Source organism: Giraffa tippelskirchi, chromosome 4, assembly GCF_054371585.1.
Source record: "Giraffa tippelskirchi isolate mGirTip1 chromosome 4, T2T-mGirTip1v1.2.pri, whole genome shotgun sequence".
NCBI lineage: Eukaryota > Metazoa > Chordata > Mammalia > Artiodactyla > Giraffidae > Giraffa > Giraffa tippelskirchi.
This window is the reverse complement of record NC_137278.1, coordinates 175,539,564-175,566,047: the sequence shown is the minus strand read 5'-3', so window position 1 is coordinate 175,566,047 and position 26,484 is coordinate 175,539,564. Positions and strand designations below refer to the sequence as shown.

The 26,484-nt window shown below is 38.7% G+C and overlaps 1 protein-coding gene and 1 long non-coding RNA gene across 6 annotated transcripts in view; one reads left to right on the top strand and one right to left on the bottom strand.

Annotated features, from left to right (window-relative positions):
• Positions 1–26,484, top strand: part of LOC145546030 (uncharacterized) — a 1,126,586-nt gene that overhangs the window by 26,712 nt on the left and 1,073,390 nt on the right. The gene's annotated exons all lie outside the window — the stretch shown is intronic.
• The window catches only part of TMTC1 (transmembrane O-mannosyltransferase targeting cadherins 1), a 297,505-nt gene that overhangs the window by 232,876 nt on the left and 38,145 nt on the right, over positions 1–26,484 (bottom strand). For 4 of the 5 annotated variants that reach the window (XM_081591728.1, XM_081591729.1, XM_081591730.1 and 1 more), the window contains exon 5: positions 24,728–24,919. The exons of the other annotated variant lie outside the window; for it this stretch is intronic. In XM_081591728.1, the coding sequence (XP_081447854.1) occupies positions 24,728–24,919 (192 nt within the window). The remainder of the gene's footprint in view (positions 1–24,727; positions 24,920–26,484) is intronic. 5 annotated transcript variants of the gene reach the window in all.

Below are 26,484 nucleotides of genomic sequence, written 5' to 3'. Positions count from 1 at the left end.
TATTACTAGGTTTCCTTGGTAGCTCAGTTTAGTAAAGAATCTGCCTGCAATGCAGGAGACCCTGCTTCGATTCCTGGGTTGGGAAGATCCACTGGAGAAGGGATAGGCTACCCACTCCAGTGTTCTTGGGCTTCCCTTGTGGCTCAGCTGGTAAAGAATCGCCTGCAATGTGGGAGACCTGGGTTCGATCCCTGGATTGGGAAGATCCCCTGGAGAAGTGAACAGTTACCCACTCCAGTATTCTGTCCTGGAGACTGTGAAGTCCATGGGGTCACAAATAGTCGGACATGACCGAGCGACTTACACACACAGTTACACTGTATTATTAATTTCTTATTCTTTCAATAAATTTTAATAAAATTCTTAATCTAGTCAAAAGTTAACTTTTAAAGTAAAATAGAAAGATTACATAAAAGTGTACCAACAAACACAAGCTAAAATGACAGGTAGTTCACATTTTTTATTACAAATGATAACCTAAAATTCATTATAAAACTTGGTTGTATCTCTGCCAAGTTCTTAATATAGTAATTTCTCATTTTGAATTATCAGATCATGTAATAAAGGCAGAATTGAAAGATTACCAGTGAATAATTGTGTTTATAAAACAGAAACCAGATAAATGACAAAAGTACTATAAAATACATTATTTATGTCTGGTTCACAATTAATTATATGCCCTAAAAAGACAAGATGCTCCAGTAATAAAATTTTTTGTTACTTTGGGAAAGATATTTATTTGATCTGCCATTTCACAGTAGTCTACTATTTGCTAAAGCACTTAATCTTCCATAAGTAGCATTTCAAAGTCATCACTGGAGCTAACCTCCAGGGGGAAAACATGATATTTAAGACCCCCAATTGTTAAAATCCAATCTTCAAATTCAAAACTTTAAATTCTGCCAATGACATATCAAAAGAAGTGCATCTGACCCCAAAGAATGGGCTGTCAGCTGGAGGCAGTATTCCATGCTAGCCTCTCAACTTCTTTAAGACCTAAGCCTTAATAAACAGACCCACCTAAGCTTAGAATTCCACAGCTAGACTGAGCTGGCTGCCAAGTATTCAGTCTGAGTGGAATTAAAAAACAGACACCATGTTCTAGTTCCTCTAACACTGCTCTGGGAAACAACAATGCGGTCCCAGGGGACACCACCCACCTCTTAAGCCTGGGGGAGCTGCAGCCTGCACTTTGAGCTGCTGAGCCAGAGACAGAGTTAAGGAGGGTAGAGGGGAGCAGCCTGTCTCAGGACAACATCCCAGGTTTCTGTCCTCATCTCTGCCTGCTCATTATCTCAACCGGCTCACCAGCTGTATTGGATATCTTTACTGTAAGTCACAGCAATGAACATGAAAGCTGCTCTTTATAAACACCAGGGACATTTAAACATAGTATTTACTTTCTTAGTAAATACCAGTGATTCACTAAATAATAGAGATTTTATGCCATCTCCCAATCTCAATATTAACACAGAAAACCTCTCCTTAGATTTTTAATAAAGCTCGCTTCCACCTAAGTTTGATTCTTTAAGCTCAAGAGGGAATAAGGCAATGGCCAACAAACACATAAACAGAGGTGCAGACCAACTGTGCTCCCCCAGGAGGGCAGCCAGCCCTAGACTCTCTGCACTTGTTTTGGAATCCTTCCTGCCTTCACTCCACACTGATCACAAGCCTTGGAAGGATATCTGACACTACTGCACCTCTTGTTCTTTAAGGATCTAAAAATCCCGTAGCTGGTGAAGTGTTGGCCATGACAACATGATGTTCTCAACCACAATAGGATGATTTACCGGGTGTCAACAACATAAAATGGGGCTTCCCTGGTGGCTCAGACTGTAAAGAATCTGCCTGCAATGCAGGAGATCCAGGTTTGATACCTGTTGGGAAGATCCCCAGAGAAGGGAATGGCAATCCACTCCAGCATTCTTGCCTGCAGAATTCAATGGACATAGAAGCCTGGCGAGCTACAGTCCATAGGGTCACAAAGAGTTGGACACAACTGAGCAATTAACACGTACACACAACAGCATAAAATAAAACCAATCCAAAGAACAGATTCAAAAAAAAATTGGAAAGCCAAATCCTTAATATAGAGATTATTCTACAGTCATAAAGACTTGTTTATATTGATAAGTTAAATGTACACATAATGATTATCCCTCCCAAATATCTACTTGACTTGTAAGTAGCACTAGATGCAGTTAAGAGATAATGAATCACGTAAACATGGAAACAGGACAGCAAACATCCTTCTCCACAACCTTCCAGAAGGCACTGCTGAGCACAGCAGGAGAATAACACCACCGCTCCAGCCTGATTAGTCTGAGAGCCTCATCAAAGGCAATTAAATCACCCCAAATGTCAAAATACGATGGGGAAACTATACACATAATGTTGCAGGAGTTCTGCACCTGGAAAAATTCGATGCATGATTCACTGAACGTGTGCTATAGCACCACATGATCAAAGTAGAGGAAACAAAAAGAGAAAAGAGCTCAGCATTGCGGCCCCATCTGATTTTCTGAAATATGAAATCTGCAATTTTGCATATTGTGTATACAGCTGTGGATTACAGAGAAATGGGAGCCCCAGATCACAGGTAGAAAACTTGGGGACCTAGGGAACCAAAACACTGTTATGAATGCTACATAGTAAGAGGGTTTATCCCTTTCCATCCGCAGGTGCTGGTGCCAGCTGTGGCACACTCCAGTTATTACCAAAGGAAAAAGAACTGGAAAATCACGAGTTTTAAGCAGAGCACTGCCTCTGCTTAAAATTTAAGCCACACAATGTCAGGCATCTTTTAGGCGTGCCCAATAGTAGAAATGCTTTTAAAAAGAATAAAAGAGCTTTATTCAGATACTAGAGGTGGCTTTGCCAGACTATTACAATTTGGGTCTCCAATTACAGGAGCAACAAAAATGACACAATCTGGCATCTTGAGTATCAGGCTCCATTTATAGATCCAGCCCTAATCAGTGTGACAGGAATGAGAACCCATGAGGGAAAAGGGAGCAGCGCCAGATGCTGGGGGAGGCTCAGTTCTGGAAGGAACGGCTGAGAATGGAGCAGCCCCTGTGTGGCCAATAGCTCAAGTGCTGTCACCTGAACTCAGCCCCTGGGGAGGAGGCTGCCACGCCAGCTCCCTTCCAGGGCCTCCTAGGCTGTCACGACCAGGAGATCACACCAGGACAGCTGGAAGGAGCTTCCAGGCTGAAATCAGGGGGCACGGGGTTCACAGTCTTGGCTGGGCCTTAATATCACCCAACCTGCTCATGTGACACATCAGAAAAAGGAAAAGCAGAGAGACCACAGCTTGAGAGTCTTATCCTTAGGACATGGACTCCACGTCTAACTGCAGGTCCTGGATCCCTCGCTGCCAGAAGCAGATCAACTGCAGTTGGCAGAAATGCAGATTTTCAGGCCCTGTGGCAGGATCTGTTGAACCAGGAGTTATTCTCAAAGAGCCCCCAAAGATTCCCATGTACATCAAGGTTTGGAGAGAAAGCACTGCTCCACACCACACTGCTTAACTCCTGCAATCCAGCAAAGCTCAGACTTTACAAACTTCTTGGGTTCAAATCTCAGCTCATTAGCAGTCTGACCCTCAGTTAAACCCTTAAACCTTCAGTTAAACCCTTAAACCTTCAGTTTCCATCATCTGTAAAATCACCACAATACCCATCTCATAGGGATCTTGTGAGGGTACTCAATAATTTAAATATTATTCTAACTACATTAAAATGTCTGCTTACTCCTCTATCTCCCTGATGGATCAGGAACATCTTAGTGGCTGGGCAGTTCATCTGTGTGTCCCAGATCTCTCCCACTTGTCTTCCAGCCACCTTTCCCAGAAGGCTCGCCTGTACAGTCTACATCAGTCAGCTGCCTGATCCCCCCAGCTCACAGCAGGGAGCCCTGGACTAAGAGGAATGTCTGCCTATTGCCCAGGGTCACTCAGGTGGGTTGGTGCTTGTCTCAAGGTGACCTTTGGTGCTTGTCTCAAGGTGACCATTCCTGTAGGACACTCACTTCCCAGGTTCTGGGTGATAACTGCTTCTCTGATGTTACTGCCCTCACCTAAGGAAACAGTCCCTTTGTCAGTAATCCTCCCCCTATCGTCCTATTTTGAATGTGTTATCTCTTTACTGGTGTGACTCTGACCAACACACCAAGTCTCATCCAATAACTATTCCTGCATGTCAACCCGGCCAGATGCATACTAATGACAGAAGATACAGAGGTAAAATTAAAATGGCAGTCCTGGCGCTCGTGGAAGTTATGTTTTGGATCTCACACTGTGACTGACACAGAGAAGACAATCTTTTAAATGGATAAATTTAATTTCCTCTTTTCCTTAATCCTGTATCAGAAGCACTTGCCCCAGAGCACACCAAAAGCCTGCTGGTTACAAAAGCAGGCATGCCAACAAGACCCAAACGAGGGCAGGGGATTAGCCAGACAAGGGAATCACAGTCTCAAGGAAGCCACAGTGAAAACAAGTGCTCTACAGATTTGAATCCAAATTCTCTATTTTCATTTAATAAAATCAAAGGCTGTGAAAATATTTTACTTGAGAAAGTGAGACTTAAAAGATAAACACCACATGAAGGTGAGTTTTGCAGCTTTTCCCTAATATCAAACCATCGCAAGCTGCATAATTCCCGCAATCTGCCAAAGAAGAATCCCCTTCACAAAGATCCTGGCTGGTGCCTTATAAAAAAAAAAAATGTATTCTGTGGAAACAGCCACACTTTGTAGAAGGCAGAGAGAGATTTCTACCCTTAGAACCATCTCTGAGAAGGATCACCAGAGGTTGACAGAATTACCACCTACAGGAGAGGCTGGTGGGCATTAGCTCTAAGACCATGTAATTACTTCCTGATGACAGCAAAGGTTTTCACCAGCTCCTCCTTTAGCTGTTGCCAAATCTGAACAAAAGCCAATAAACCTGTAAAAGTGTTTCTTAGGTTCTAAATTTTTAAAGGTGAACTTAGTACTGACTCACTTGGGATATAAAAGGGGGAAGGATAATAATGAGGAATTCCATTTAGTATTTGCTCAAAAAAGATGGAAGGTTCTCACTCTGTTGGTATTTTGTTAGAATTTGTTAGCATTAAACACGAGTTTAAAAAAAACAAAAAACGAGGTTTTTATTCCCTACTTTATGCAATGGATTTATGCAGTAAGTACAGTAGGTCCTTCTGCAAGGACCATCTCTATTAACACTAAATGAAATAGGAGTGGATTCTGCATATTCTTGAGGACGGTCATGAATGAAAATTTGGAGGAAGGAATAATTTGTTAGCAGTAAATTTAAATTAATGAAAATCTATATTTTCTGCAGTTTTCTGTCAGGGAACTCTAGCTCCTACTACAGGAGAATTTAATTCAACAGAGGAACAGTCTGAATAATAGTCTAAAAGTCTAGCAAAGTGGATTTTTTAACAACATAATAGCAAAGCAATGGAGAGTAAAGTGCTTATGTCCTTGGAACAAAAAGAAAAAGAAAAGAAAAAGTTATTCGGAAACTGATCCTTTATAAAATAAGTATTAAAATAAAATGTTTTAAAATCTCTGAATCTGATATTAATTTTATTTTCTCCTCTCATTTACTTGAAAGAAGATTACCAAATAATATTAATATATAAAAAATGTTTATGCTTGGAATTCATTAAAATACAAAAAGGAAAATGCATTGTATCGTTACAAATGTACACAGATTTTTCCAGTCACTTTCGTTACCACTTTTTATTATACATATAAAGATTCTGGCCACACAGTTAATTAACTTAATTCTTCCTATAAACCAGAATATCAGTTCCCATGTGGTTCCAGCATACTCTTTCTATGTCTATGCAGTGTTTCTTGGCTTTTTTTTTTTTGACCACATTGCATGGCACTGCAGAATCTTAGCTCCCTGACCCAGAACTCAGACTCCTGCAGGGCACCTCCAGGAAAATCCCATCTTGGCTATTATTTTCTTTTGCTCATTCCTTTTTCTCTACTACAATATTCAAGCAACTTTTTTCTAATTTCCATAAAATATGTATTGTGATTATTTCATTTGCTCAGAATATTCTTTCCTTCAGGCTTCCCAGATGGCTAACTGAAGAACACTTACTCAATATTATCTATGCAGACAGTATGGTATTAAACACTGTTGAGATTAAAAAAAAATTGATTCACACAAAACTTTGAAATCTTTTCAAAAAGGGCACACATAACAAATGTTGCAAATACTTGACTGCCAGTGATAATTGCAAAATCAGTAAAGCAATACCAAATGCAATAGGCCTTCGGGTAAGAGACAACCAGCAGAGCTGGAAAGGATATTCAAAGGCAGGAAGAAATTATTGGGTGAGTGGAAAAGGAGAAGGCACAGAGGTGAATGACCAGAGAAGAAAATGATGCCAACCAGAAACACAAAGTGTATTTCTGTGGAAATGAGAGGCCATTTGGCTGAAATAAATCTTTCCAGTAGGAAAGAATTGGGAGATGCAGATAAACAGATGGGCTTGAAGCCAATCAGTCTATGAACATGAAAACAAAGGTATTATGGGAGCTTCTCACAACAAACTGTGGAAAATTCTTAAATAGATGGGAATACCAGACCACCTGACCTGCCTCTTGAGAAATCTGTATGCAGGTCAAGAACTGGACATGGAACAACAAACTGGTTCCAAATCAGGAAAGGAGTATGTCAAGGCTGTATATTGTCACCCTGCTTATTTAACTTACATGCAGAGTACATCATGAGAAATGCTGACTGGATGAAGCACAAGCTGGAATCAAGATTCCAGGAGAAATACTAGTAACCTCAGATATGCAGATAACACCACTCTTTTGGCAGAAAGTGAAGAAGAACTAAAGAGCCTCTTGATGATAGAAAAAGGAGAGTGAAAAAGTTGGCTTAAAACTCAACATTCAGAAAACTAAGATCATGGCATCCGGTCCTATCACTTCATGGCAAATAGATGGGGAAACAGTGGAAACAGTGACATACTTTATTTTCTTGGACTCCAAAATCACTACAGATGGTGACTGCAGCCATGAAATTAAAAGATGCTTGCTCCTTGGAAGAAAAGTCATAAGCAACCTAGACAGAATATTAAAAAACAGAGACATTACTTTGCCAACAAAGGTCCGTCTAGTCAAAGCTATGATTTATCCAGTATTCATATATGGATGTGAGAGTTGGACTATAAAGAAAGCTGAGTGCAGAAGAATTGATGCTTTTGAACTGTGGTATTGGAGAAGACTCTTGAGAGTCCCTTGGATAGCAAGGAGATCCAACCAGTCCATCCTAAAGGAAATCAGTCCTGAATGTTCATTGAAAGGACCGATGCTGAAGCTGAAACTCCAATACTTTGGCCACCTCATGCGAAGAACCGACTCACTGGAAGAGACCCTGATGCTGGGAAAGATTGAAGACAGGAGGAGAAGGTGATGACAGAGGATGAGATGGTTGGATGGCATCACCGACTCAATGGACATGAGTTTGAGTAAACTCTGGAAGTTGGTGATGGACAGGGAAGCCTGGCGTGCTCCAGTCCACGGGGTCACAAAGAGTCAGACACAACTGAGGACTGAACTGAACTGATGGGAGCTTCAGGAATTGCCTCCAGGGTCAAACAGATTCTGTTCCAAATCTGTTTCAGCTACCTACCACCTGGGTTTCCACATCCATAACATGCTGATAATAACAGCACCAGTTTCAAAGAGATTCTCTAAGCAATAAATTTTAACACTCTTTTCACCTTAGCGACTTCACTTCCACTTTTCACTTTCTTGCATTGGAGAAGGAAATGGCAACCCACTCCAGTGTTCTTGTCTGGAGAATCCCAGGGATGGGGAAGCCTGGTGGGCTGCCGTCTGTGGGGTCGCACAGAGTCGGACACGACTGAAGCAACTTAGTAGTAGTAGTAGTAGTAGTAGTAGTAGTAGTAGTAGCAGCACATATCAAGAGTTTCTTTTTTTTTTTTTTAATGTTAAATCTGTTCTTATTGTTAGCCATGCTGAAGGGCCTGGATCGTGTGTCACTATTGAAGAGGTCTTGGTGTAGAGTGATGTGATGCAGCACTCTTTTGGCCAATAATGAGCACTGTCCCGACCAAATGGAGGGTCACTCCAGACAGGCCCTGTATGCAGCTCTCTTAACACTGTGTAAAGTCAATCCAACAACAGAGATTTGCACCAACTTCTTACCCAGCCACATCACCCCATTACACCCAAAGGCCTCCAGTACCATGCTCTTAACCCCTTACCACCTACTCACAACTGTAGGTTCCCAATATGCTCCAATATCTGCTAACCTTCACGCTGCAGTGAACATGGAACATGGGGCAAGAAAGACCTAGATTCTCATGCTGACTACATGCGTTCCTCCTGACGAGCTATTTCCTCTGAGCTCAATTTTTTTCACATGTAATACATGGGAATAATAAAACTAACCTGGATATATTTTTATGAGGCTTAAATGAGATAAGTAAAGCAAAAGCAACCAGCACATCATTTAACACAGAATGCTAGGCATGTACTGTTATCTAGTCATCACTGAAAACAACGCTATGAGGTACATGCTTCTGTTTACTCACATTTTATGAATAAAACTGAGGCTTAAAGAGATTAATCTGCCAAGTCACAGATGATATATACGGCAGAGCATCAGAATCAAGCCGTCTGACTCCAGTGCTGTCTCACTCCTCCCCACAAAGGTAATTACATTGACCAGGGTCAACCTTACTAGGCTCAGGACTGCCCTGACCTCATTCAGTCACTGTGAGAACATCTTTGGTTGACATAAAAGCTATAATCAGAAGGAAATCCTTAACATTCTCTAGGAAGCTGCTTACTTATTATCACATTTTTTTTATCCCCTATACAAAAGACTAAGAGTCACTTTGATGGTATAGAGAGGACTTAAGAGTTAAGCTAAAGTCCCAACTGTTACCACATTTATGTCTCTTTTTTTCTTTCAGAATTAACATATTTTGATAAAATTTTTCATCTTCTGAACACATTCTGCCTTCTCCTCTCTGAGCTGCAACCTGACAAAACACGGTAAGCAGGTTGGCTTTATGCCTCAATGTGAGCTTGAATTTCTTATGACCTACTCCTGGATTCACTCCTTGTCAGTCTCTTCCTCAGTTTCTGCGCCATCAATAATTTTTCTCTACTCAACCCATTATGTTCTTTTCTTTACCTGCTTCGATACTGGTCTGCTCACTCTATTGTTTTTCTTGAGAGGCTTCCCATCCCTTTGTTTTGACAACCCAAGGCCATTTTTTCAACGCAGTTTCCACAGAATATGAATGCACATGAAGTTGTTTACTTATTTCCCTTTGAGGACATATAACCAACACTTCACTGGGAAAAATAATTTGCTTCTGATATTACTGCTGGAGTCTTTCTACCTTTTCACAGTGCAAAGAGGCCCTGTTCTCTTTCACTTAACTGAGGAACTTTACGCTCCTAAAAATACATGTTGTTAAGGTCTGCTTTCACTGAGCAGACAAAAGGCATCTATTTAAAGTATGATTCATTCTTTCCTATTCCAGTACTGCTTTTGTTTTTTTACATTTTCACCTGTCTCTTAAATTTCAGGATAGAACAATTGTGACATCCACAGGGGTGAACTGTTTGTCCTGAACATCCTGCTGAGTTTGCCTGTCTCTAAAAAGGACACATGCTTTTTCTAACTTGAAGAATAACTGGCAAGCTCTAATATTTTTCATGAGGTTGAACCTCTGACCCCTTTCCACAGTGTTGGGCCCTCCCCTGAGTTTCCTCATATTGGGCACGCCCTTCCTTTGAGCTGGCCCAGGAAGCAGATGAGCGCCTGCACCAAGAAGCCAGAAGACTCTATGTTATCTTGACAGTTCTACAATCCAAATGTAGAAAATATATGCATTATGAATCACATGATAGAGAAATCTGAGCAATTTTTGACTTTAAGAATATACATTTACCATGCCTTTCATGTTAGACTGGCACTAGCAATTTTTCACAAAGCTCAATTTAAAAAGTAACAATTTTAATTTCAATAATTGGTTTCTTGAGATTTTTATCTTTTTCTTTCACTTTTTACAACAGAAGTTGTTATGACAGATATTTCTAGGAGGCAGGAATCCCTCTGCCTCAAGACGTCTATTTGCACTTTAATCTGTAGTGTGATTAAGGGGATTACCTGAAACCTCGGGGGCAACTCCAAGTTTAAGTAAATAGTCAGAACATAATTGGGTAGATCTGTTTGTGTGGGCTCTGCTTCTCAAAAGTATTTCAGTTCCTTCATAAGAATTAGCCTGTTCTATGCTAGTTAAAAATATCTAATTGTTAAGCAACCAATAATATACCCACCATATTCTCATTAAACCCCAGAACTAAACTGAGTCCAGATTAAGTAAGCAGAGGAAAGGCCAAGACAGAAGGAAATACCAAGGCCCACTCAGAAGGCTGGATCCTCATGATGGCTAACTCAGTTTTCTGCAAGGAGGTACGATCCTAACACGGACAACCTGATCACTTTTATGAGATTTCTCACCAAAACCAGCTTTCTCTTTGTAGAGGAAAAATACAGGAATTGGTTTTAAGAGCAAAGATTCAGGAGCCAGGCTGCAGAAATGTGGTTTCCAGGTTCTTCACTAATGATGTAGCATAAGTTATTTATCCTCCATATATCTCCACTACCACACTGGAAAATGTGGATAATAATGGTGTCAAATGGCACACAGAGTTGTTACATGGATTAGGTGAGCTATCATATATAAAACTCTTAAAGCAGTGTTTGAATATAATAAATGTTAGCTATTATTACTCATTATACTCAGTATATTCTGGAGGATTAATTATTGTAATTCAGTAGTTTATCCAATAAGAGAACAGTTACCTCATCATTTAGCAGGTGTTCAATAAATACTTGTGAAATTACACTCATTAGTGATGACATTTCATAAAACACTCTAGTATATAAGTTGATGGGCATGAAAGAAAGTTGACTATACCCGTAACTCAGGTGCAAAACCTCAAAATGTGCGATGAGTATTGATAAGAGTCACTCCCTAGGTTATCTAGACTTTTCAGATGGTCTTGAAGCCAATTTTATAGACTATGAGTTAAGGAAATCAAGACAAGGTGAAACTGGAGCTTGTTACGGGTAGAACATACTCTAATTCACTGCTGTGTGAAAATTGACTGTATGACCAGATTAACCAGAGGCTGACATATAATTTAGGTGGAATAGGTATGGTAATAAAAAAAACATCCTATATATATATACAAAACACAGGACAGGCATGGCCCCTGAGGAGACAGTGAAGGGAATGAGACTAAAGATAATGTTAAGGTAGACTTCAACTCTACCAATACAGCTTCGTTCCTTAGGTATGAAGCCAAAAAAGGATTGGAAATAAATAAGACCGTACATAGCATGGATGTTTGTTATATTACTTTTCATGTCTACCTGTATATTTTAAGTCTCAGACCAAAAACAGGGAAAAAAGAAAAGCAGCCTTTATTACTTATAGTTTCTTTCTTAAAAAATAAAAATAAAAAACTAATGACCTAAAAAATGACATCATGGTTTATGTAGAAAATCTGAAAGAACTGACAAAAAAACTCCTAAAACTAATAAGGAATTATAGCAAGGATTCAGGGTACAAGATTAATATATAAAAGTCAAATGCTTTCCTCTATTATCAATACCAGCAATGAACAAGTAGAATTTTAAATTAGAAACACAAACACAATACCATTTACATAAGTACCAAAAAATGAAATATTTTGGTACAAATATAATGAAATATGTACAAGAGGTATATGAGAAAAGTTACAAAACTCTGATGAATGAATTTAAAGAACTAAATAAATGGAGAGATAGCCCATGTTAACAAACAGGGAGATTCAATATTGGCAAAATTTCAGTTCTTCTGCAATTTACCTATAGATTCAACATAATCCAATTCAAATTCCAGAAAGTTATACTGGGGATACTGATAAACTGATTCTAGAGTTTACATGTGAGGCCAAAGACTCAGAATAGCCAACTCAACACTGAAGGAAAAGAATAAAATTGGAGGACTGACACTACCCAACTTCAGTAATTACAATAAAGCTACAATTGTCAAGATAGTACAGTACTAATTAAAAAAAAAAATTAGACAAGTAGATCAATGGACTGGAATAGAGAGCTCAGAAATAAACCCACATAAATACAGTCAACTGATTGACAAAAGAGCCTACAGTGGAGCAAAGATAATCTTTGCCAAAAAAAATGGTAATGGAACAACTAAGTATCTGCATGCAAAAACTATAAATAAATACAGACATAGATGTCCCACCCTTAACAAAAACTAACTCAAAGGGATCACAGATTTAAGTGTAAAACACAAAACTATGAAACTCTCAGAAGACATGATAGGAGAAAACCGAGATTATGACAATTGATTATAGTGATGACTTTTTAGATAAAATACCAAAAGCACAATTCATGTAAGAAATAGTTGATAAACTGAATTTCATTAATATTAAAAACTTCTTCCCTGTGAAAAATGTCAAGAAAATAAGAAAAAAAAAGAAAATAAGAAAACAGGCCACAAACTGGAAGAAAATATTTGTAAAAGACACAGCTAGTAGAAAATTGTTACCTAAAACATACAAAGAACTCTTAAAACTCAACAATTAAAAAACAACCCAATTTAAAAACTGGTCAAAGGTCTTAGCAGAGACCTTGCCAAAAAATATACACAAATGGCAAATAAGCGTATGAAAAGAAGCTCCACATCATATGTTATCAGGAAAATGAAAATAAAAACAATGAGATACCACCTATTAGAACGGCCAAAACACTGACAACACCAAATGCTGATGGTGATTATGGAGCAACAGGAATTCTCATTCACTGCTAGTGGGAATGCAAAATGGTACAGCCACTTTGGAAAACAGTTTGGTGATTTCTTACAAAACTAAACATGATCTTACCATCAGTTCAGTTCAGTCGCTCAGTTGTGTCCAACTCTTTGCAACCCCATGGACTGCAGTACTCCAGGCTTCCCTGTCCGTCACCAACTCCCAGAGCTTGCTCAAACTCACATCCATCAAATGAGTGATGCCATCCAACCATCTCATCCTCCGTCATCCCCTTCTCCTCCTGACTTCAATCTTTCCCAACATCAGGGTCTTTTCCTATGATCTTATCATGTGTGCATGCTAGGTTGACTCAGTCATATCTAACTCTGTGAAGCCTTATGGACTGCAACCTGTCAGGCTCACCTGTCCATGGGATTTTCCAGGCAAGAATACTATGGTGGGTTTCTGTGCCCTCCTCCAGGGGATCTTCCCAACCCAGGGATTGAACTCACATTTCCTACATCTACCTGCATTGGCACATGAGTTCTTTACCACTAGCACCACCTGTGAAGCCCTGATCTTACCATATGATCCACCAATTGCACTCCCGGCATTCATCCAAAAGAGTTAAAAATTTATGTCCACATAAAAACCTACACATAGATACTACAGCAGCCTTATTCACAATTGCCAAAACTTGGAAATAACCAAGATGTTCTTCAGTAGATGAATGGATATATAATTATGGTATATTTGGACAATACAATATCACTTGAGCGCTAAAAAAAAAAAAAAGTATCAAGCCATGAAAATGGAACAAATTTAAATGCACATTACTAAGTGAAAGAAGCTAATCTAAAAAGGCTACATACTATATGATTCCAACTGTATGACATTCTAGAAAAGGTAAAAGACAATATGGAGACAATAATAAAACTGTCTTACCTTATTATGGAGACAGTAAAATGAATGATTGTCAAGGGCTGGGGAGGGGAGGGGATTAATATGTAGAGCACAGAGGATTTTTAGGGCAGTAAATTTCAAGTGCCAATCCACTTTTGTAACTCTAGGATCCATGCACCTAACCCCTGAGCATGCCATTGTTCCATCATTAAAGGTAAACAAGGTACGAACTCTAGAATCACTTTTGGAGAAAACTGCATCAATAGAGGTCTTCGAGTTAGTACACAATTTTCCTTATGTGAAAACTAAACTGTTTCTTATATTCAAGCTCTAAGACTAAGAGTCTAATATATAGATTTGGTCAGAAATTATCTCTGCCAAAGTGAATTCTTGACAGCTAACAGCTGCAGTCTAATGCTAAACTGTGCTTGCTACATCACTTCTGAAAACAGTCAACACTAGGTTGCAGAGCTACCAATCGATCATGCCAGAAAAAGATACTTATTTTGCACCTGCTCATTTCCTTTGTTAAGTAGAAAAGCAATTATTTGCACCAATACAAAATGCAACTGCTTGGGCACAATACACACATGAAGAAGTCATTATTTTAATCAGAAATTGGAAGTCAAAATCATAAGCTTAGCATACTGAATGAATAACAGAAGGAGATTATTACCTCCATGAAGTTTTTCATTAATTTCTGTCCTTTGGAGGAAAATCATAAATTGAAAAGGTTTAAATTGATTAAGGTGTATATAAATAGCATTGTTTCTCCCTATCATGGGCAAATGTACTCTTGGGTCACCTGTCAATTTTTCTTAAATGTGAGAATTCTTCCAAAATTACAAAAATGTATAAAAATATTTATATGAGACACTGTCTCAAAAGACAAAGAGAAAATATTGAACTTTCACAAATATAGATTCAGGATTCAATTACGGTAAAAATCTCAGCATTATCGTTTTTAATTTTCAAAAGTGTAATAACTAACATTAACTAATTTGAATTTTTAAATCTTCATACTTTAAAAATTGCCTGTACAAGCTGTCTTTTCACACCTATAAAGCTAAAGACAAGATGAGCCTGCCCTGCACTGGTTGCCCTCTGTTACAGGAGCCAGTCAGTCCCTTGGCATCTCTCCCAAGCTCCTCCATAACAGGACTCCTGGCTACCTCTCCAGCCTCATCTGCACTCCTTGTACTCTGAGCTGTCTGTAGTTACACACTCACACACAAACACATGCATGCACACTTTCCAGGTACATGCCTCTTGTGTCCTCCCTCCTGCTGTGCTTTATGCCTGAGAGAACACCCTCCCTTTCTCTAGCTCATCTTCTCATCTGTTAAAAACTCAGTTTCTATAAAACTTCCCGGGCTGACTAAGGTATCCTATCCTATGAGTCCCATGATTCAGTATATACACCTGCCACCCTCAGTAAGTTTATCTTTTTTATTTTCATGACTTCCCCACTGGGACGTAAACTTATCCATGCTGGGCCAATGTGAATTTCTGTTTTTGAGAACTTGGAGCCGGGACACATTAATTCAAGTCCATCTTGTACAGAGTGTTGAAGTGAGAGGCTCTATTGAGCCAGGACTGAGGTGACCCTAAGAAAAGTCAGTCTTTAAGAACAGGAGGAAAGGAAAGCAACATGGATTTAAAAAAGCAAAAGAGAGACCACAAAGCCCCAAAAAGGTAAAAAAAAATAAATGTTTTAAGTTTGCCAGTTCCAATGTCCAGAAATTAGGCTCAATAACCAGACTGGGGTGCTATTAGAGTCCAATGTATCTTTCTAAAGAATACCTCAATTTACTTAAATAATTCCCTTAAAAATTTTATTCTTTGTAAGCAAATGATCACTATGACATCTGTATAGAGTAAGTGAAGTGTTTAATAAATGTTTATTAATCAAATGAATCAACCAACTGTCTCTGAAGAGTCAACAGTTATCATTTTGTGAGTGCACAGCTTTAATGACCTCTATGATGGCTGAAGGCAAAAATACTTAGAAAGCAAAATTTAATCTTGTTTATATTGATATTTTTCATCAATATATTTGACTAAAGTTCCAAAGACCTAAGTGCTTAAGAATTCAAGATGGAAAAGGAAAAGAAAATAGCAAAAAGCACGTTAGTGAAATTTCCTCCACAGTCTGCTTGGTCACTTATAAGGGGGTACCATTATGGTATATCAATTTGGGGTCAGCCTCCAACTCCCACACAAGTTCCAACTACATGCACACTAACGGAGTGTAGCGATTAAAGAGAAAAGTGTAGTGATTAAAGAGTTTGCCCAGAGTACCAAATGACATGAGACTACCTGTCTTCCTTGTGTCATTTCACAGATAAGAAAAACACACATCCAGGAAGTAAGAAAACTGGCCCAAGGACCAGAGTAAAGCAGAATTAGAGCAGAACTCAGTTTACTTCCAACCAAGCCATGGCTCCTTACACTACCATGCATTTATTTAAATCCAGCACAACTTAGGAAATAGTTCTTCTCTTTTGAAGAATCAGCAATTATACGATATTCAGATTTTTCACAAACAACAATGAGCACAATGATGTGAGTTTTATTGTTCAATTCATCATGTACTCTTAGTCATTGACTATTTTCACATATGTATTTTCTGTTTAAAAATATCTGGGCATTGGTATCCAACCTCAACTTATCTTAAAGGTTTACCTAACCCATTGTGGCTATAAATTAAGTGCCATAAAGAAGAGAAAACAAGGAACCCTCCTACAGGGTTGGTGGGAATGTAAAATGCTATAGCCACTATGGAGAACAGTATGGAGGTTCCTTAAAAACTAAAAATAGAGCTACTGTATGATCCTGAAATACTTTCTCTGGGCATGTATCTTGAGAAAACTATAATTCAAAAAGATATATGCTCTCCCAACATTCGCTGCAGTACTATTTACAATAGCCAAGACATGGAAGCAACCTAAGTGTTCCATCAACAGATGAAGGGTTAAGAAGGACATGGTATATTTACACAACGGAACATCAATCAACCATAAAAAAGAATGAAATAATGCCATTTGCAGCAACGTGGATGGATGTAGAGATCATACCAAGTGAAGTAAGTCAGACAGAGAAACAATAAATATCATATGATATCACTTATACGTGGAATCTAAAAAAAAATAACACAAATTAACTTATATACAAAACAGAAATAGATCCACAGGCAAAACAAACTTATGGCTACTAAGGGTAAGGGGGGGAGGGATGAATTAGAAGTTTGGGATTAACAGGTGTACACTACTATATATAAAATAGATAACCAGCAAAGACCTACTGTATAGCACAGGGAACTATACTTAATACTTTGTAATAACCTATAAGGGAAAACAATTTGAAAAAAATAGCTATATATGTATGTATAACTGAATTACCTTGCTGTACACTTGAAACTAACACAACATTGTAAGTCAACTGTACTTCAATTTAAAAAAAATTTCTAATAAAAAATTTTTAAAAAGAAGAGAGAAACAAACTGTATTGAGGTTATATGTAAAGTTTCTCCCTGACTCGATATGAAAACCAAAAGTACAGTTTTATAATTAAACAACTTTTAAATAAAAAATTTTTCATTATAAATGCAGTATGGAATAATTGTTCTCACAAAGTGACATTCCTCTCAAAACTCATAAAGAGAAAATTACTTAAGGGAACCAAAGGTAGAGTACAAAAAGAAATCTATGATAAAGACTTAACTGTCAGGAAATAAAAGCTCTACCACTTGAAAACTGAAACACATTGGTTATTCATTAGGAACTGAGGCATGTCTAGCTCTTAACATAAGACACAAACATTATTCCTTCCCTCCGTTCAACTCTGGCTGGTTGTTTCCTAAATTATTATATATGAATTGCCTTCATCCCCTAAAAACCCATACTATGTTCCCTTTAAACGTTTTACCAATACTTTTAGAGGTTAAATCATTAAGAGCAATCTTTTGGGATGGGGAGGGAGGGGGGGTTCTGGAAGGGGAAAACATGTACACCCATGGTGGATTCATGTCAACGTATGGCAAAACAAATACAATATTGTAAAGTTAAAAAATAGAAAATAAACTAATTAAAAAAAGAAAGATAAGAGCAAACCTTTAATGCCAGGCTCCTCATGGAGACTGTTGCTTAGGGTGATTTCAAAATCAATATGCATTTTCTAGGTTATATATAAAGTAGTAAAGATCATGGTTTCAGTAATGCAAAGAGTATTAAAAATTCATAAATCTACAACATGAAACACATTTTCCTATATGGCTATAAGGTCATCAATCTAAAACCTAGTGAATTGTTTTTATTAAAGTAATGTTTTATTCAATAGTAATTCTCAATACATAAATTTTTTTAATTAAAAAAGTCCACTCTTAGTCCCAGAAACTAATAATAACTCTAAGTACACAACTTATAATGAGGATGGTATTCATCAGTTAAGAATGTGTTAACACAGGCATTCTGTTTTCCTGCTAAATTTTGATGAACTTTTCATCTTTGTTATAAGAATGCTTTTCTCTTTTACAATCATTTTCCTCTAAAGTACTGTAAGATCATTAAAAGAGAAAAAAATAACTAAATATCATAAACAAATAAAATCAAGACTATACCACTTTCAAAATACAGCAAAGGAAAAGTGATCACTATAAAAAGATTTCTAAACAGTAACTCTTCCACATTGGCTTTGCAATAAAACATGGTGGTCAGGAAAGCTAAGTCCTAGCCCTACCATTCATGAAAAGCCACAACTAAAAGCCATGTTAAGCTCTTTTCATGTATTCACTCATCATTCCTCACAATAACCCAATAGAGCACTTTTTCTGTATTTTTTTCCAAGCATTTACATTTTAAAAATTCCATCACATTTAATCTAGAAAACATAAGTACCAGTTCAAAACTCATGGCAGACAATTTTCAGAGCAACAAACTGGAAATCCCACCAAATTACCTGAAACCATCATGATCTATTGCCTGCTGTAGAATAATGTTCCTATGAAAGAATTATTTATGTACACTCTGTTTACAAAGTTAAGATGAACTGATACTGCTTTTATTGCAGTCATTCTACAACCTCTCAGCAGGCTACATTAAAGAAGATAAATTTAAAAAATTTAGCTGGATGACAGTTGCATTAACTAAAAGAGCAAAGAAACTGGCAGCAAACTCCCTACAACACCTTAAGAGCCCTACCTGTATTCTGCAAAAGAAGGGAGAGATGTTTGGTGTCCTTGAAGTCACCCAGGCTCAAATCCACATAGGACAGTGATCGAGTATCCATATGGTGACTGATGAGCTGGTGGAAAACGAGGCCTGGCATCCTCTTCTAAGAGCTTGCTGAGGCAGTGACACAACTGGATGCCAACCAGAAATGCCTACATTCTGATAGTTTTCTCTTTCAACATATGTCCCCATGCATCCAACTGGAAAGCAGATGCCCAAGCTTGATTGCTCTACACTGAGAAAGGAAAGAAACTCATCATCCACTGACTCAAATTCACAGGGGATAGAAGACTGCCAAGAATTGGTACCCAGTCAAGATTAAGCAGAATGAACCAGGGTCTGTCAGCAGTTAGGAACTCTACCAAGTGCTGTCTATAAATTAAAAGGAATTTTGCCTCTTTAGCATGTGATTTATTTGGAAGAAGCTTTTAGTGCTAAGTTCCGAATGAAGCCAAGAGACACTTTATTGAAATGATTCATTTTAGTGCTGAGTTCAGTTCAAGAAGCAAAGCAGATTTCAATAAGCTCTGAGACAAACTTATCAAAGTAATTCCTGCTCTCCCATATACTCTGGGTCTGGTTCAGAAGGAATAACATCACCATCAACTAGTGGTTAGGAAACAGAAAGAGAAAAAACTCTCTTCTAATTCTCTATGCACAGAAGTGAACACCTCTCTGGTAAATTCCATATTCAAGAAAAGCTACTTTAAAAGAACTTGGGAGCCAAGCTTTGGTAAATTAAACCCCCAAAGAACATTAAAGACATATTAATGACACTGTATCAATAAACAGTTCAAAATTAAGAAGCCTGATAACACTGATAGTCCATTTGAAAAATAACTTTTTTAAGTTTTTAAAAATAAATTTCCCACTATTTCCATCATTCCTATATCAAAACACCAGCATTGTTCACTCTTCCTAGTAAAATGTGTCCTTCTCTGTAGGACAAATGCCTGCAGCCATTATCCACCTTCCTTCTCCAGACCCTTTCCAGCCACTAAGCATATCTGTGGTTCAGTCACACCAGGAGCCACTACAGGGTCTCAGTAAAAGCTACAGTCAGTTCAGTACATTAAAAAGAAATTGACAAACTATTAAAAAGTTTGGGGTTGTATGGAACAAAGGTAAGAAGAGGATATCCTTTGGATATGATATACAAAAGATAGAATTACGAATGTAAACAGTTATAAAGTTGTTTAATAAGAAATAACTTTGACATTAGTTAGGCTAGTGAATCTGGTCAATGTCTTTATAAAATATAGCCTGGGAGTTACTGCTTTCTTGGATCCACTATCATCATGTGCCAAGTAAATCATAGTGATCTGGCTGCCAAGTAAATCATAGTGATCTGGCTGCAGCCACCTAAGAACTACATCTGAAGACAGAAGTATTTACATCATTAAAGAAGACATAGAATTCCATAGCAAAGCAAAGGAAATGAGGAGAAATGAAGAGCAGTGAAAGAATTCACCTTTAAACAAGGCAAAGGAAATGAGGAAAAATGATCAACAGCAGTGGAAGAATTCACCAAGTCTCTATAAAATAATATCTGAGTTCATATCTACCATGAGGTGTCTGTGTTCTAATGGTGGGTTCATCACTAGGTTCATCATTTACACTTGCATTAAGAGATTTTAAAGTAGGAAAGGGGATTTCTCAATATGAACCCACAAACTTTACTTTTTACTGTTGGAGGTATTTTCCCTATAGATCTATTAGTTAACTCCATCCATCTTTCATTTGGTTATTTCATTTATTAGAGCAGTAACTGAATGAAGTTGAAAATGGCTCACCTGAGATCAGTCAGCCAGAAAAGTGTGTAAAATGGCTGGGGGGAGAGCCCAATTATTCACAAGTAATACAGATGGCTTTCAACATAGATCTGTTTCTGTCACCTGAAAATCTCATTTAACTAGCTTACTAAGTTTCTCTTAAAGCTGACATGAGGCTATTAATAATGATCTGAAACACTTTTGCCGTACTCACAAGATCACTGTGTAGAATGTTCAAAATCCAACTTCAGGAGTTTAATCTACAAAACACTTCTTACTTCAGGGAAGAAGAGTACAGTGCAATGTCTACAGAAGTAGGACTGTAGCCCACCAGGCTCCTCTGCTTCTGGAATTCTCCTGGCAAGAATACTGTAGTGGGTTACCATTCCTTTCTCCAAGGGATCTTCCTGATACAGGGATTAAATCCAGGTTTCCTGCATTGCAAGCAGGTTCTTTACCATCTGAGCTACTAGGGAAACCCCAAAGTATTAAAACAACGCTTAAAAGGTCAGTGATCCATTCCATCAGTGAAGGTCAAAATATTTATATGCCTTTCTAATTCCCCTGAATTTAATGACTTCACAGTTTCACTTTAGTGACAACCTGTTCTCTAGTCCTAAACTTGTCTTTATTTGGAGGCCTCTGTCCAAGATATACAATAAAGACTTTTAAAACACACTGAAGTGAAAAATCTAACCACTGTCTTAACCACAAATATTGAAAACGAGCCCATTTTAAGTAAAAATACCATGATCATCATCCAGCTAAGTTCCATAAGGGCAGGGCTTTGTTCACTTCACTATCATATATTTTCAACACCCAAAACAGTGCCCGATCATAGGAGGCATTTGGTAAATACTGACAGAATGAATGATTCATGACAGATGTCACAGAGCAGCAGAATAAAGAAGACAGCTCTTGAGCCAATAACTCTCTTCAATACCAATCGCAATCACTGCCATTTAAATATCAGGTCTATATATGAAAAATGACTACATATAGTTATAGAAACAGATGTGAGTTATGAAAATAAGATTTCAGGTAGAATTGACTGAGTTTTCTAAGGTGAAAGGGAAAGGATATTCATGTGTGAATGAACTGTATGTAATGAAGAGGGTGGGAGAAGGAAGATTTACATTTCTCACTTCACATGGAGCAACTGAGCAAAAGATGGAATCAACTGAAATTTCATCTGATTCCAGAGTGTCTACCCTAAGTCCTAGGTTCACTGCACTTGCCACTTGCTACCTATAAGACAATCACTAAGCCATACAGAAAAACAGGCACTAAATAAATGACTTAAAGTACAATTTTCCCCTGGGTTGGGATGGTTCCCCTGTGTTTGGTAACTTTTGAATACATTTTATCTGATAGTATATAGACTAATTTCTGACAGCCTAATGCCATCCATGCAACACAAATACATACCAGCAAAAAAAAAAAAAAATTCCATAAAAACACATTCTTTGCCTGTATACTGCAGGCTCACCAGTTTCAGTGTTTAGAAAGTCACATTCCAGTGTTTAGAGAGTCATACAGGAATAATAATATTTATAATTCTGAACTACTACTAATGATGTTGCTGGCTGCCACACCAAATGGCCACTGTGTGCCTGGCACTTATTTACAGGCTTATTACCTGCTTATTACTGTAGCTCTGAGTACTGACAAGCAATCTGAGAGTAAGATGTTACTATTAGTTCCCCTTTTTGGGAGATGAGAAAACTGATGCTCACAGAGATAAAATAACTTGTCCAGGACCTGGTAAGTGAAGGATTCATGATTTAAACACTGTCCACAGAGATCTTCAGAACTAAGATAACATTGCCTCTTTGAGCTTTTATTTTCTTTACCTGATCACCTTCTGAAAAAAGGACAAGTATAGTTTTTAAAACTAATTTTGATACTAATCAAATTTATACTCAAATACATGATACCTTTCCTTTCCAGAGAAGGAAAATATATGACAAGTTTCTTCTCAAGGAAGGATAATGGTCCTTCTTGCTCACAAACATGTTCACTTAGTAAGATCCTGACCCAGTTCCAGTTGTATTGTGTACTGCTCTCCAAGCATCATTCTTTCTAAATAGGCTGGGGCTCAGAGTTAAAAAAAACTTTTTTTAAAAAGCATATCACCTAATTCAATGTGTAAGAACCAACAGTCTATATTAAAGCCAGTCAGGAGAGGCCTCATTTGTGGACCCACGGATGGCTGCAAGAATCAGTAGATCTTTGTTGATGAATGAATAAATGGAGTATGATCTAAGAGATAGGAAAAGGCAGGACTAATTGGAAATAAAAACAGCCGAAAAGAGGGAGTTTTCTGGGACTGTAGAGAAGAATAAGAATGGCAATATGCTACTTAAGTGCTAATAGTATCAGTCAAATTTCCATCTTTATTAAATTCTTACTTGCCCATGGCTTGAGTTACTTTGAAAGTGAAGTCACTCAGTCGTGTCCAACTCTTTGTGACCCTGTGGACTGTAGCCTACCAGGCTCCTCCGTCCATGGGATTCTCCAGGCAAGAATACTGGAGTGGGTTGCCATTTCCTTATTTTAGTGGCAAGCTAATTTAGCCAAGTACCTGTTCTGATAAATCTATGATAATTTTCATGGCTAGGTCAAAAGATTTTTAAAAAAGAAAGAAAATTTTGTACTTTAAAGAAGATCTTCCTGAACCCTCAGACACATTCCTGAGAAGCAGTGTCCCCTGGGCTACCTCACATACCTGCGCTGTAATAAATTCCTATTGAGAGGGTAACAGGCAGGAAGGCTAGGGACCCCGAATGGAGGAAATAGACTGGAAGTGTCAGACATTTTTTAATCTCTCTCTTAAGTGGCAGGAGGAAACAAACTACAAGTGTCAGATTTTTTTTTTCCCTTCTCTATACAAAATTAAAAGGAGGTTTCTTTCAAAATTCTGTGTTGCCACGATGACACCTTGTTCCACCTGAACTTAACTTTTCTCAAACTTTGAGCTAACTAATGCAGTTTTTTTTTTTTATGGAAATGTTTTTCTTAAGCTGTGGTAATGAACAATGTATTTACCTTAAACTCTGTCTTTCTTCAAGTTGGGTCCGCCTAAGACTAAGACTCAGAACTAATAATGGCTCAAGAAAGCAGTATGTTTTACTCATACAATTGTTTTCTTATTCTATGTTAAAGAGACTACGTATTTGCTTGGAAACCTCCCTTTCTTCAAGATTCATGTCAATCATTTTATGGCCCGCGATGACTCACCTTGAGCCAATGCTATCTCAAAATGCATGTTGTGGGTGAGGGGCCTGGTGCCATTCTCTATTTTGATACATTTCCTTTCTCTAATTAGCAGCCTGCGAGTAGGTATATAACTTCCTGTTAAAGACTAGCAGGAAGACACTCTTTCTGCCCCCTTCTGATGTCTATGCCAGAAGCTCTTTCTTTTATACTTTAATAAAACTTTAATATACAAAAGCGCTGAGTGATCAAGCCTTGTCACTGGCCCTGGATTGAATTCCTCTCCTCCAGAGGCCAAGAATCCCGGCATTTTTCACGGCTCAGCAACAACCTTTCACTATCACACACCAAAAGTAGGAAGTCAGGGCAGGGGAAGGCAGAGCTCTCCTCCCAAAGAAAACTGAGGGGCCTGGGCTCTGATATGCAGGGCTCTTCCCCCAGGGAAGCAGGAGAATGCTTGTACTGCTTAACTGAGGCTTCATAGTCTCATCTCTGCTTCCAAATAACAGCAGCAAGCAGGGCTTCTCCTTACTTTTTCCAGCTACTGCTTTATCTGATCTGACACAGGGAAGGCCAGGGATGGGCAAGAGAAGGAAGGAAGAAGGAGGAAGGGAAATGGGGAAGGGAAAAGAAAGGAGGGTAACAAGAGTGGGGGTGTCACAAAGAACTGACTCGGCACCTCACTTCTCCAGTGATCCCCCTGCGACAGGTGATGCTGGATGGTGAAAACACACAAGGTCAAGGAGCCCAGTCCAGTACCTCATCAAGGACCACAGAGCTCCAGGAGACACGGGGAATCCACTGCTCTTGGGTTCAGACGGCATGGCATGGCAGCCACCCCAAGCTCCTTTGTGAGGGAACCGCTGCTGCTTCCCATTCTCCCGGAGAGGGTGTGCTGTCGGGGAGCTTCCAGGCTGCTGTGGGCTGCGCTGATGGATGACCCCGTTGCTCCTAATTGTGAGGAGGAAACAACGTCAAAAGGAACAAGACCTGCAAAAGGAAGAGCAGTCCCCTATCCCCTGCTCAAGCCCTGTTCCTTGGAAGCAACTATTCGCAAATCTTTTAGCACTTCTTTTTCTGGTATTTATCACAATATTTTTAAAATAACATTAAATCATAATGCTATTTCCAATTTTAGAACTTGTCATATTGGCTCATTACAAGAGAAGATGAAGATTCAATCCTCTTATGTGGTCACCAATACACATACAGACACTCTTCACTTCTCATCCTCCTCATACATTTCTCTCATAATAAATATAAGTTGAATTCTCATAACTTAGCTGAAGGGATATTTGGGATTTACATTATTATGATCTTGTAAAATTGTGTTCACAGATGATCCATGCAACATATTCTCACATGTTCTTCCATGAATCCTCTGAGACATATTCCATAACATAAGCTGGGCAAAAATTTAAAAGTCTGACACTACTCAGGGATGGGGAGAATGTGGAACAAGAGGATTCTCATCCACTGCTGCAGTTATTTCAAGAGAATAGCTCCACATCAACACAGTGAATGTGTATCTATCTGTGGGCCCACAACCTCACTTCTGTGGTTATGCCCTGGATAAACCTGCAGGTATATGCACACAAAACTTGACTGCAGCATAGTATATAATAACCAAAAAAGTGAAAACAACCTAAATTCAGAATCCAAAAGGATAGATGCGTGCATGCAAAGTCACTTCAGTCCTGTTCAACTCTTTGTGAACCTATGGATTGTAGCCCACCAGGCTCCTCTGTCCATGGGATTCTCCAGGCAAGAATACTGAAGTGGGTTGCTCTGCCCTCCTCCAGGGGGTCTTTCCGACCCAGGTATCGAACCCACATCTTTTATGTCTCCTGCACTGGCAGATGGGTTCTTTACCACTGCTCCATCTGGGAAGCCCTTATTTTAAATTAGCAGATAAGAATTTCTGGGGAAAGGAGACACAATTTTGTGACATTCTCAACGAGCAAGACCCTCCAACAAGGGCAGATCCTCTGAGCTCGTCTCTTGCTACTAATGTGAGCCCAGGTTCTGAGCTGCAGATACCCTGGGAGGTTACTGGCCCCAATCACAGGTGCCCTGTGGAGGCAGGTGCTCAGGGGTAACCCTGTGACTCTGGAGTAACACAGTCAGAGTCCAAATCGGGCATGGGTCACCCTGGAAAGGTTATTTCTATGCCTGTACTTTCTGCTCTGTGAAACAAGGGTGACAGTTGTTAGCAGTAAGTGACTTTGTACCTGTAAATGGCATGGTCCCGTTCCTGGAGCACAGCCTTCACACAAGAGATACTGTTATCGACCAGGTAACCCTAAGAGAAGACTCTACACATGGACATCACCAGATGGCCAATACTAAAATCAGACTGATTATATTCTTGGCAGCCAAAGATGCAGAAGCTCTATACAGTAAGCAAAAAACAAGACCGGGAACTGACTGTGGCTAAGATCATGAACTTCTAATTGCCAAATTCAGACTTAAATTGCAGAAAGTGAGGAAAACCACTAGACCATTCAGGTATGACC